At 48.9% G+C, this 12282-nt stretch overlaps 1 protein-coding gene across 2 annotated transcripts; it reads right to left on the bottom strand.

Annotated features, from left to right (window-relative positions):
• Window positions 1-236: 236 nt before the first annotated feature.
• On the bottom strand, window positions 237-2884 carry irx5a (iroquois homeobox 5a). 2 transcript variants are annotated; one of them, XM_070834266.1, is made up of 3 exons: window positions 2642-2884; window positions 1465-1870; window positions 237-991 (listed from the first exon to the last, which is right to left on the bottom strand). In XM_070834266.1, the coding sequence occupies exons 1-3, from the start codon at window positions 2882-2884 to the stop codon at window positions 282-284; spliced, it is 1359 nt and encodes a 452-aa protein (XP_070690367.1). In that variant the 3' UTR covers window positions 237-281. The 2 variants fall into 2 exon arrangements, with proteins under 2 accessions (XP_070690367.1, XP_070690375.1); XM_070834274.1 differs by having other exon boundaries at window positions 2649-2714.
• Window positions 2885-12282: the final 9398 nt, after the last annotated feature.

Raw genomic sequence — 12282 nt, 5'->3', positions numbered from 1 at the left:
GTCGTCCATTTTAAATACAAAAATGCTACATTAAATATACATGTTAGTCTTTAATACAAATAGACTCAGGCGGCTGCAGCGATTAAGACCACTCTTGTTACATTTTAGGATTAACCATTCAGAAACTAAAAATTTGAAGATAAGCATTTACTCAGAAAATAACTGTTCTCAGAATTTGCTTCATCATTGTTCGTTTTCTTTTTCTCTCTCTCTGTTTTTTTTTTTAAATGCAACCACAAAAAATAAATAAAAGTCCGCGGTGAGTGGAAAATATTCAGGTATTAAATATTTGACATACCTTTCTTCAGTTCATAAGGGGAGTCTTTACAAAGATCTACCTGCGTTTGGCCTCTGACCTTGTGGCTCTCCCTGACCAAAGCCTCTGCTCTATTTAACACAGTCTGGTTTAATCCATTGAAATGTGCCGTGGAGCCCGTGGTCACCGAGCCGTGGTTACTGTGAAGGTGTCCGAAAGTGCCCCCATAGTTCGTGTAGCCGGGGTAGAACGGGGAGGTGTAGTACAGAGGCCTGGACAGGACCGTGCTGTTGGGGAGCGGACACTGGGGGGAGGACCGGGACGGGGACGCGGTGGAGCCCATCACCGCGCTCTGGCCCAGGCCGGGACAGGCCTGCGGCGCCTCTCCGCTGCCCTTACACCTGTCTGAGGACGTGGCGATCTCCGCTAGGGACCACAGTTTGGGTTTGGGGGCCGAGGGGGGCGAGTGGATAACAGAGGTCACGTTGCTGGTCACCGTGCCCGGCGCGTGGCTCAAATCTGACGGCTTGTCTTGCGGCGCGGCGGCCTGGCCCCCCCGGGGCACCGCCGAGGGAGACGAGGTGGTCGGTTTGGCGGAATCCGGCAGCAGCTCTGTAGTCCGCTCCTCCGGGTCTTTTAACTCCGAGTCGCTGAGGAGGGGGTCCGAGTCTTTGCCGTGGCTCTCCTCTTTAAACGTGTCACAGCCGAGCTCCCCAGGGTTCAGCAGCTTGTGGTCTGCAGCACAAACACAGCAGGGTTAGACACAGGCTCGGCCACACTGCACAATAATCACTCATTATTCCTGCACATTTACCCCCCCCCAAACACACCGCTGACCATCCTGCTGTAACCCCCCCCCCCATAAGGACGCTTTTCTAAAATGTGCTGCAGATGAGCTGCAGTCCGGTGTTTTAGTTCCTGGCTGGGGGGTAATTATCACACCGGCAGCTGGATCCTTCTTCTGCACTTAAAGATAAATTGAGTGCTAAACACTTTGCGTCACCAGCAATTCAGCCCCCGAGAAGTCAAACGAGGGGAGTTCAAGGTGATTATTATTTAAAGCAATTGTCCCATTATAAATAATATACCACCATTAAGCAGCAATCAATTCTGCACCCTGAGTGGAAACGACTGCGATGAAAAATTGATGATTTTTTTTTTTTTCTTTTGAATCTTTTTTTTTTTTTTTTTTCCTCGCTGCCACCGACCTGCCTCCGTGTCCGTGGAGTCTCCCTTGTCCGTGGGCTTGTTTGGCTCGTCGTCGTCGTTTTTCTCCAAGTCAATATTCTCGTCCTCCTCCTCGTCCTCGCTCCGGTTCCGGGGGGTCCAGGTCATCTTGTTCTCCTTCTTTAGCCTCCTCCGCGCGTTGGCGAACCAGGTGGACACCTGGGTGAGGGTCATCTTGGTGATGATGGCCAGCATGATCTTCTCGCCCTTGGTGGGGTAGGGGTTCTTGCGGTGCTCGCTGAGCCAGGCCTTCAGGGTGGCGGTGGCGTCCCGGGTAGCGTTCTTACGGTAGGCTGGGTCCCCGTACGGGTAGGTGCCCAGGGGCGCTGCGTACGGGTGGTATCCTATGGAGCCGGCCATGCCCGTGGTGTGGTCATAGGGAGAGCTCTGCCGTCCACACAAAGTGAGGAAAAGTTCTGTCAGTCATTTTCTACACGGCTCCAAACACTCAGGAGGACACACACACACACACACACACACACACACACACACACACACACACACACACTGGCTTTAATCCACAGCTCAAGTTTGACGTGAATGTTTACGGACTTTGTTGGAACTTGATATTTAAATTGTTTCTGTGTATTTTAATAATTATCTCCACGGTGTCCGCGTGCTCTGGCCTATTTTTCCCGCCAGTAGAAAATACTGAATCCACTCCGTGCTGGTGAGAATCTCCTGAACATTAAGCAGGCCGGGCCCTGCTCCCCGTCTCTGCGCCTGTTCCTCCCATCAGCCTCCGCAGGCCTTCACCAGGAACCAGGGCGAGCACAGCAGGAGGCACACACACACCTTCGCTCTGCCTTTTCTCTTTAACTTTCACTATTTAGCTTTTACAGCTGCTGGGAAATTGGAGCCCACTCCAGTGACCTAAATCGCGGCCACTCGGCGCGTCGCAGAGCAGCGTGGAGGCTTCGGCCAATGTTTCTCCTAAAAACTACAATTTAGTGGGGAGCCGTGGGGTGCTCTCATCTCAGTGAGGTGACTTCTGTGTGCTCATCAACATGTCTGTGGACCCGAGCCTCGGAAACATTAGATCCACGCACTCCTCACTCACGCACATTTCTCCCTGAGACTCCTCAGGCTTCTCTAGCGACTCAGCACGGCCGCATTCTGCCTCCTATCAGAGGGAATAATCACCTTTAGTTTACTCACCACGTACGAGGTGAATGTGGCCGCTGCCGCCGCGTCTGCACTGTAGGGCAGATGGGAGTTGTAGCCTGGCGAGGCGCTGGTGAACGCGGTAGATCCGGCATAGGGCGCAAAAGCAGAACCCGAGGAGGATCTCCCAAGTTCCTCCGTCCTGGGTCCCGATATGACGCTGGTGCTGTACGCAGGGCACGAGTACAGGGCTAGAGAGGCGGACGGCTGGTACAAGTAGCCCTGAGGATACGCCATGCTGGAGCCCGGAGACTAGAAGCCACTTAACTTGCGCACTTTCTCCCCTTTCTGTTCTCACGCGCTGCTGTCGGAGCGCATAGAGCCGTGTGTGTGTGTGTGTGTGTGTGTGAGAGAGAGAGAGAGAGTGTGTGTGTGTGTGTGTGTGTCCCTTCTGAATGACAGCGGTGAAGGCAAAAAGGAGAAGTGCTTGAGCAAAGAGAAGCTCGGATGTTGGTGGATTATTGTGGTCGCTGCCAACCAGCCGCTGCCCGTCGGATGTTTTGTCTCCTGTAGTTTTTCTCCTCCTTCCTTATCTCAGCTGCTCCGTCGCTCTCATGCCCCGCGCAGAAGTTTTTTTTTACCCGTCGGACGGGGGCTTTGCTTGGGAAAATGTCCTGCCAAGATGCTAAGTTGAAAAATTGAGGATCCTGACGCCTACTACGCTCCTCCTCTCGGGGTGTAGTCACCGAAGGAAAAGGCAAGCTTATGCTGGGTAACCACAGCCCTGCCCAAAGCCGTGCTCTCTCCCTCTCCCTCTCTCGCTCTCTCTCTCCCTCTGCTTCCTCCTCGCCCCCTCCCTCTCTCGCGTTAACTAACAATCCTTCTCATTCTCTATTTCTCTATTTTTTTCCTCTTTAACAAGGCTCGTTGCAGTAAGTCTCAAGTGCGCCTGGCAGCCCCCCTTCGGATGGCGACATCATGCGAGTCTGTCAACTCCCAACTCTCTTCTTCTCCTTCTTCTTCTCCTTCCTCTTCTTTTTTCCACATGCGAAGCCGTCACTTTCACACTTGATCAATAACAAATCGGCTGTTGTGTGCCAGGATGTGGGCTCGCCAGATACCGGCAGGACTGAAACAGGCGCTGCGCTCCTTGTTTTTCTTCCTTTGTGCGTAAAAAGTCGTCGTTTTAAGAGCGCGCGGTAAATCAACAGAGTGATGCTCCGTGATCCCCGCGCGCCTTCTCTTAAAATCCGCAATGGGAGTTTCACATGGATTACTGCTGTTGTGCACGTCGACTTTCTAACGCCAGGCGACTGTTGCAGCGCTGAGAAACGTGACAGCTGAAAAGTCAGAGTAAGATCCGTCGGCCGAACTGCTCCACAGCAGCCCGAGCGCGTAAACTAACTTTGCCTTTAATTGTTCTCGGAGCTTTTGTCTGCGCCGTCACTTCTTGTTTGAACGCTCTGCTCGATAGTTTCTGGAGTGAAGCACTCACACACACACACACACACACACACACACACACACACACACACACTCCCACAAAGTCCTGAACCCTGAATCCGGGCCAGATTAGCCGCAGCTCCACCGAACCCGCCCGGACCAGAGGATGTAATCTCATCTGACCAGCGCAGACACATCCAGGGCCCAAACACTGGGCTTTTATTCAAGTGCTTATGTTTTTAGATTTTTCCATATTCAAAACCTGCAAAAATCAGACTGCTCTAGAAAATACTATTATTATTTATTTATCATTATTTTTATTATCCATTATTATTATTAATTATTATAATTAATTATACATTTATTTATTTATTCAGCTAGTTATTATTATTATTAATATTATTATTAATAATATGATCAAATATGGATATATTAGTTTCTTCCTCTTATTTTCCTGTTCGATATTTTAGTGATCATTTATGGGGGGGGGGGGGGGGGCAGCCTCCTGCCTGAGTGACGGGGCTTGTTAAAAAGCGTGTTATCAGCTGTAATAAATATGATTCCTCTCGGAGCCGTTCTCACTCTGCTGATCGACTCTCTCCAGTTCAGCTCTCAGATAAGCCGAAAGGGATCGCTGTAGGCGCTGCTAAAGAGTGTGTGCACACACTGTCACGTGTTTTTACGCTCTGAAAACCTCCGGAGAGAGGAGCCGGTGACGCTGGTACAGTGGGAGACTTTAGGGAAGAGAGGGGGGGGGGGGGTGAAGGAGGGATACACAAAGCGAGCCTACAGTGGAGCCTAATCAGATGACAGTGATACCATGAGACCTACTTTCACAGCCTCCTGTAGTGTTCAGACAATCTACTAATTACTACAAGTTTTCTCCCAACAGCAGCCTCAGCAGTCTCAGTCCTGGTCCTCAGCTCTGCAGCAGCCACGGTGATCCACTCGTGTCCATCACGTGAGCTGCTGGAGAGTCGGTGACCTTATTTGTTGGCTGTGTGTGCTGCACGCAGAGCCGGGAGGAAGGAGGAAGGCGCTGTGTCATGAGTCCTCCTCAGCGCGCCCTGGCTCCTCTGAGGTGGGAGGAGGACCTGGTCTGAGATGACGGAGCCTTTAATAGGAGCAGCTCATGGAGGCAGCTTCCACCCCTGAGCTCTGCTCCGGTGGAGGAGGAGCTGCAGGTGAGTACACTTTCACTCATGTGCGTCTTTTTTTCTGTGGAAAGGTGCGCCTGGCTGTTGTAGGTGCGCCAAAGTGGGCAGCTGTGGCGCAGTGCCGGTACAATCTATACATCTATACATCTATAGATTTGTACTCGTGACACCTTCTAACTTTTCCTCTTCGTTTTACCGCGTCTTCTTCTTCTCTCTTTTTTTTTTTTTCCTGAGAGGACGACTTCGGTTTTGACGCATGAAAGCGGCTTTACGTGGCACAGAGGAGGTGAATGAAAGATGATGCATGCCACTTAAAATGCCGCAGGGAGCGAGTGTAATCTAAATTGGATATAGAGGGTGTTATTACACAACATTATGCGTGCTGGGGACTAATTGCGCGGCGGGTGAGTTAAACAGTCCGGTGATGTGAGCGGCGGACTGGTTTGTGGAGCGCACAAGGTCAGCGGTGCCGCTCCCCAGCCTGTGGTGGTGCGCAGCAAAAAAGCTGCAAGTATTCATGGGATTTTTAACCATTCTAAATCTGTGTCCTAAACCGATTAGTTGACACCAATTTTTCTTTGATGTATTAGCTGAGGGCTTTTGCCACTTGGAAGCCAATTGAAATTCAAAACAGTTTTCGCTCCAAATGCTTTGGGGAGATCTGCTGCAAATAATGGATGTAATTTATTTTTGACCTTGCATTTTTCATTTATTTATTTATTTTTTGAAGAGGGGGTTATTAAATGATTAAACATATGTGCACTGAGCTACTTGACTAAACCACCGGCGTCCTATACAGCTGTGATCAGCTGCTATTATTAAAAACATTTAACAGGGCTTATTTATCTCTGCCTGTTCAAATGGGATGGCGTCAGCTGTTCCTACAGTTTGTGTTTAAAAAAAAAAAATTGTCTGTATATATATATTAAAAAAATATATGTATTTATATATATATAAATATCTCTATATATTTATAAATATATATTTGTTTTTTTTTCTTTTTAAATATATTAAAATTAATAATTTGATTGTTTGTCTTTGTGTTTTCAGTTTGTTCACATCCATGCTGAGGAAGTCTTCTCGTGTCACCAAGCAGTCAGTGAATGCACCCTCCCTACCCCGACACACACACACACACACACACACAGATAAAACTGTACCAATTAAATTCTCTGTATCTTATTTGAAGTGAAAATGATGGGACACACGTGCTCAAACCCAACGTTCAGTTTTATATTTCTAACTCTCATATTTTAGAAGAATTAAATGTGCTCTCTGAAGCTGTTGTTGCTCCACACATGTGGCCGTGTGTGTGTGTGTGAGTAGAAAGGTGTAACGTCTTACCTGAGAAATGGGCCGCTCACACAAGCTGATGCACAATTCAGGTTTGATGGTTTTATTTGGCTTTGAAAATCACTCGATTTACATGAAGCACAAAGAGCCGCTGAGAGTCTCTCTTCTGTTCTTGTGATCTCTTTTTCTTTTATTGACCTGAATGAAGACGTATGGAGTGAAAGTGTGTGTGTGTTCAGTTTACTCCTGATGGGACCTGTCTGCCCCCCCCATCCCCCCTCTCCCCCCTCTCTACTCCCCATGATCCCCTCAAGGCTGAGTGGCAGGGCTCTGGATTGGCTAAGTGATGAAATGATGACCCTATTATGAGAAATGATTCCAAAATGAGAGGAATCAGACAAAGCGTGCGCCCCTCTCTCCCCGCCTCGCCGTCCTCCTGCGCCACGCTGCCAGCTGCTCCCATGACGATTGATTCGCTCGAGATGGATCACAGGAAGCACCCATTGATTTCTCTGTGTTTTATCAAAAATATTTACTCTCAGCTGTATCCACGGGGTGTATCCGCCGTCACCCCGGTCCCCCTTTTCCAAACGAGGGACGGTACAAACAGGATCATTCTCCCTCCTCCACCACGAGACAAATGACCTGGAATATTATTCCAGAATTGAGTCAATAGGCTGAGTGGCTAAACGAATATTGATCGGATATAATGAAGCCGGAGCGTGACTGTGGGCTCAGTCGGGGGCCCCGCTGCAGCGTCCATACAGTGAAGCCACACCTCTGCTACCCAGTGTCTAACACACAAGCACACAGACCTGCTGCTGCTACAGAACAAACCTCATGTTAGCGAATGTCACACACAGTGAATCCACACACTCAACATTCACACTTCCTTTCCTCTCAGCGGCGTGTACCTGGATATTTTGATTCATGATCTGAGAGCTTCCGTGCCCGACTGTAGTCTGAGCAGACCTACGGCTAAATAGCGTGTTTGTTTTGAAGGTGCTATAGGTGCCATATGGTAATCGTCTAAATCCCATACTACTTAAAGCTCTGGAGGCATGTAGGAGGTTCTCCTGCAGTGCCTCCACGAAGGTAAAGTGATACAACGTACAAATCAAATGACTAGCAGAATGCTAAAACCACAGTGTGGGAGCCGTGCCCCAGATATTTGCACTGACTTAATCCAATTGAAATAGTATGAGTGAGTTGCAGGGGCTCCCAGGTCTGTTGCTTGCTTATGTATGTGATGCATAATAGAAGTTGACGAGGTTGGTGATAGATCACAGCCCAGGTAATGTAAACACATTAATCCCTCAGGGTTCATGTGCATGTTCTTTCTCTCCTCTTTCTATCAGCCTCTCTCTCTCTCTCTCTCTGTCTCTCTCTCTCTCTGTCTTTGAGCACCCCCCCCTTCCCCTCCATGTTCATCATCTTCCCTAAATGCGTTAGTGGAGCACAAACCAGAAGCAGCCTTAATCTGTCAACATGCCCTTTAATTGGACGGAGAAAACAACACGTGCTTCTGGTTGTGCCATTCCTAAGTGCACATGCCAAAGAAACACAGAGTTCACGGAAGAAGTGATCCCGGGAGAGCAGGGCATAATTAAAAGTATCTTTTAATAGGCTTGTAATGCTGAGCCTGACTCTTGTTGCCTTAAGTAGAGGGCAAACTCTGTGGCTGGAGACGGACATGTGAGGGGCTTCTGCTGAGGGAGCCTGTAAACGATACGCCGCCTGGCCGCCATCAGACATGCAGTCTCTGCCGCGGTCGCCACACTCGGGACAACAACCACTTTCCAGGCCTGCCGCGGACACCTCGGCTCCCCCGTCCCCGTCTTCCTTTGTTCCCCAAATGAGGGAGTCTCCTCCACAGCATCACCTCTCCTCCCGGCCACTTTGGCAAGTCGTGCTCTGCCTCCTACTCGCAGCCCCGCTGGGGAGCCAGAAATGGGACTGAGGGCTTGATTTGGGGCCTGCTACACTGTAATCAAATGAGACTGCTTAGTGGAGAGGAGGAGGAGGAGGAGGAGGAGGAGGAGGAGGAGGAGTATTATGTTCTGTCGTGCATTCCACTGCAGCATTGTTGCTTTTTTGTTTTTGTCGGGGCACACTTTGATGCTGGATCCCCTTACCTCTGTAGTCCCGGCAGCCATGTTTCATAAACACAGAGTGGGAAACATCCTCAGCATTAGAAATTTAGATTGCTGCTTTCCTCCTGCCACTCCACATTCCACACGTGCCCAGTCACATTCTCCATCTCCCAGTGCTGAGGTATTAAGTTTCCTCTCCCATGCCTCTGATAACATTTAAACATCTTACAATCAGCCCCTTTTATTCGGTGTGTCATGTATAATCTGTGGCAACAACAATGCCAACATGGCTCTGTGTTCTCCCCCCCCCCTCCTGGTGCTCAAGTATTCCACTGCCACTGTTTTGTTTCAGGACAATTGCACATGCAGAAAGCTTCCTCGCTTGAAACTGAGACCGTGCCAGGTGTTCAATTTAGCCCTTGTCTTGATGATTGAGAGCGTAATATTAATATTAAGCTAAGCTTTCTGTGGTGCACTCCTTGCCTTGTGTGATCACATGGGGAACAAGCAGAGCTCAGTTGTCTTTGTAGTTAACTGAAAATCTCACTGGGATACAGTGTAATATTATTCCAACTCTATCTTAACTCATTAAAACCCAAAGTGTTCAGCTCTGCTTCCCATATTTTATTGTCTTCCTGCCGTCTTGCCAGTGTACTGTATTCTCAGCAGACTAATTTTACATGTAATTGAATATTTAAATGTCAAACATTGATGAGAATCATGGCAAAATAATGAAATTACCTCTGCAGAAGGGCGTTTTTATTAGACATGGTGCAGATTCTACGTTAGACATCAGAAACCTTCTTCTCTGTACTGTGCTGAGCCCCAGGTCTTCCTCCTCCTCCTCCTCCTCCTCCTCCTCCTCCTCTTGGAGAGTATCAGTTTTGTCCAACATCTGACACACTGCCCTGGGTGATTGAGCCAGACGTGGAAAGCCGAAGCGGAGATGCTCTCCTTAATGCCTGACACCTGGTGCAGATTTGGAGGGGATTGCACTACAGGTACCGTCTCACGTCTTTCCCAATCCCAGAAAGTCCCTGAGGTATTTCCTCTTCTGTCCGCGGCTCTGTTTGTTTCTCTGCTGCTTCGCCACCCAACTCTCCAGCCTGCGCCAAAGTCGGCCCCCGTGTTGGGATTAAGGTGATAAGGTGTTGAAATATGATGCCCATCATCCCTTTGATACACACTATTTTGATTTGCTAAGGTATTTTTTAGGCCCCAGAAGATAGCGGTAGGATTATAATCTATTGTGTGTGTACCTGAGGTTTTCAACAGGACGGAGCTCCTGAAAACAGTTCTGTCAACAGGCCAGAGCCTTTAGGTAAGAAACAGAAGAAAAGACATCGTGGCTGATGAGCCTTCAGAGCGTCAGAGCGGTGCACGTTATGAGACGTGCTTCCATCCCACAAAGACAGGATTTCATTTGGCCAGAACCACTGGTGATATCAAACATCATTCACTCCTAATCCCACATGTCTTCTACCTCGTATCCGTCTGTTCCTGTCCCCCCCCCCCCCCCCCCCCCCCCCCCCCACCGCCCCCGCCACACCCTCTGTCAGGTTGTGCTTTACAACTGGACACATTCCTCTGGAGTGCTGCTGCTCAGCGTCCAGCTTGCAGGCACATCTGCAGGCTGTGCTGGGACAGCACGGCCAGCCAACATTCACACAGCAAGGACATCAAAGGCTGGCAGGCCGGGCCGCACCACCTGAGCATGTTGATTGCAATGCGCCGCAGTGTCACCTGACCCGGGACCGGAGGAGGGTTTGTTGTGCCAACTGGAGGCATTAAGTCCAGGAAGTGTCAGTGAAGCGGCCCGAGAGCAGCATTTAAAAATCAAAAGCTTTCGAATTTCCTTTGATGCAAAGTGATGATGACGAGCCGAAGCACCTGCTGGACTAAAAGGTCAGATCGGCTGTGAGAGATGCTCCACGGTAACGCAGTCATAAGACGTCTGTGGAGCATCAGTGAAACACTAGTAAGTGCACACTTTGTGAGCATCATGGCTCACTGTTTATGTTGACACATGCAACTCTTCTTCCTCATGCAAATGCAATCTAAACATTAGGCGGGGGGGAAGGCAAGCGTAGCCCATAAAGGCTGTGAGCTCCAAACACTTTGAACAGACAACTATCACTAATCACTCCCAGAGCAGTGCGGCGTGTAATTACTCTGCCAAACGTTTGCCTTTCACAGCTTAGCACCGGGAGCCCTGACCCTGCGCTTCCCTGTCTTTCCTCACCACACTGCATGTGGAAGGGGAGGACCCCCCCCCACACAACCCGCCCCCACTCTCCCTCTCCCTCTCCCCTTCCCCTTCTCTTGACCGAGGGGGAAGGCAAGCTGAGCTCCCTCTCAATATTTAGAGAGAGAGTGGAGGGAGAAGGCGGGGAGGGAGAGGACTGAGGTTGGTGCTTCCGGCTTTGTGGGAGCCCATTTAAACAGGCTTTGAAACCCAAGCCATCCGGAGATCAGAAATAGCCTTATTGACTGCATGGGCCCAGAAGTGACTGAGCACACTGGGTTCTTAGAGTTCACTCTTCCTCGCCACTCACAACAGGAGGGGGGCGTCGCATGCGAGGGCCATCTACAAAGACAGCCGCCATTAATTTTACATCAGGAGAGAAAAATAATATTGCTCTGGCTATTTTCATTGTCACGTGGCAGCGCTGCTGTATAATTTCTTTGTGATTCCTTGCAGGGTGCAGGACGTCTAATTCCCACTCTGCTCTCCCTCAGTCTTATTTACTCATATTAGTGATGCGGCTGTCAGTCTGCGCTGTGATCTGTCCTCTGTCTGGGTGAATGCTGATAAGATGACACAATGCAAATGTGGAGTGTGAGGGAGCCGCCTTGGCAGGCAGGTAGGCTGTGCAGGGACCGGGATCCCATAATGACTATTAGCTGGATTTCACAGCCTGCTTCTGATCTCTTGCAATGACAGGGGCCTTTTATAAGAGGATGGGTGTGCCACCAGCCGTCCTAGCAGCTCTCACACACACACACACACACACACACAATGGATGATAAGATGCACAAGGCTGTAATGTGTTAGATGAAGTTTAATACTCAATGACACGAAAGGTGCATTTTGTCCTTCAGATTTTTTCTATCACAAGAATGCGATTAGATTTCCCCTTATATTTCTTCCCTCTTTCTCCCTGATGAAGTTATTATATTTTTAGCTGGCACAATGGAAACGGAACTTTGAAGCAGAAATGATCATTTCAGCATATTATAGACGCATAATGTGTCCTTATCTTAATTTCACTACCAGTCATCACCATATTGTCATGCACTTCACCACTGTTGTACAAGTTCATTTAGACTCGCAGTAGCTTAAAGAGATCTCTTGGCTGCTGCATGATCTTGTAAAGGCTTTTCAGAGAGCCCCGTTTTATCACTGATGTAGTAATTTCACTTCATCAGTCAGTTGTGACTAAAAATACATCAGGGATTAGCTTCATGGCCAGACTATCTCGCACGGCTTTGATAGCATAATGGGGGCTGGTTGCTCGTGGTTACAGTCATCTGATATGTAGGTTCATAACAGTCCAAACTACACTTAGAGTACTACAGGGTTTCTGAAAAAGAATGATAGAGTGTGATCTTTTTAAACTCTCATGAAAATGATGTGTCTTCCCTTTTAATTCCTTTGTAGGAGCATTTTGCAGAGATGAAAACAGCGCCCACCCCCACTCCTTCCCCT

This window comes from Pempheris klunzingeri, chromosome 1 (genome assembly GCF_042242105.1).
Source record: "Pempheris klunzingeri isolate RE-2024b chromosome 1, fPemKlu1.hap1, whole genome shotgun sequence".
Taxonomy (NCBI): Eukaryota; Metazoa; Chordata; class Actinopteri; order Acropomatiformes; family Pempheridae; genus Pempheris; species Pempheris klunzingeri.
This window is presented reverse-complemented; position numbering and strand designations above follow the sequence as displayed.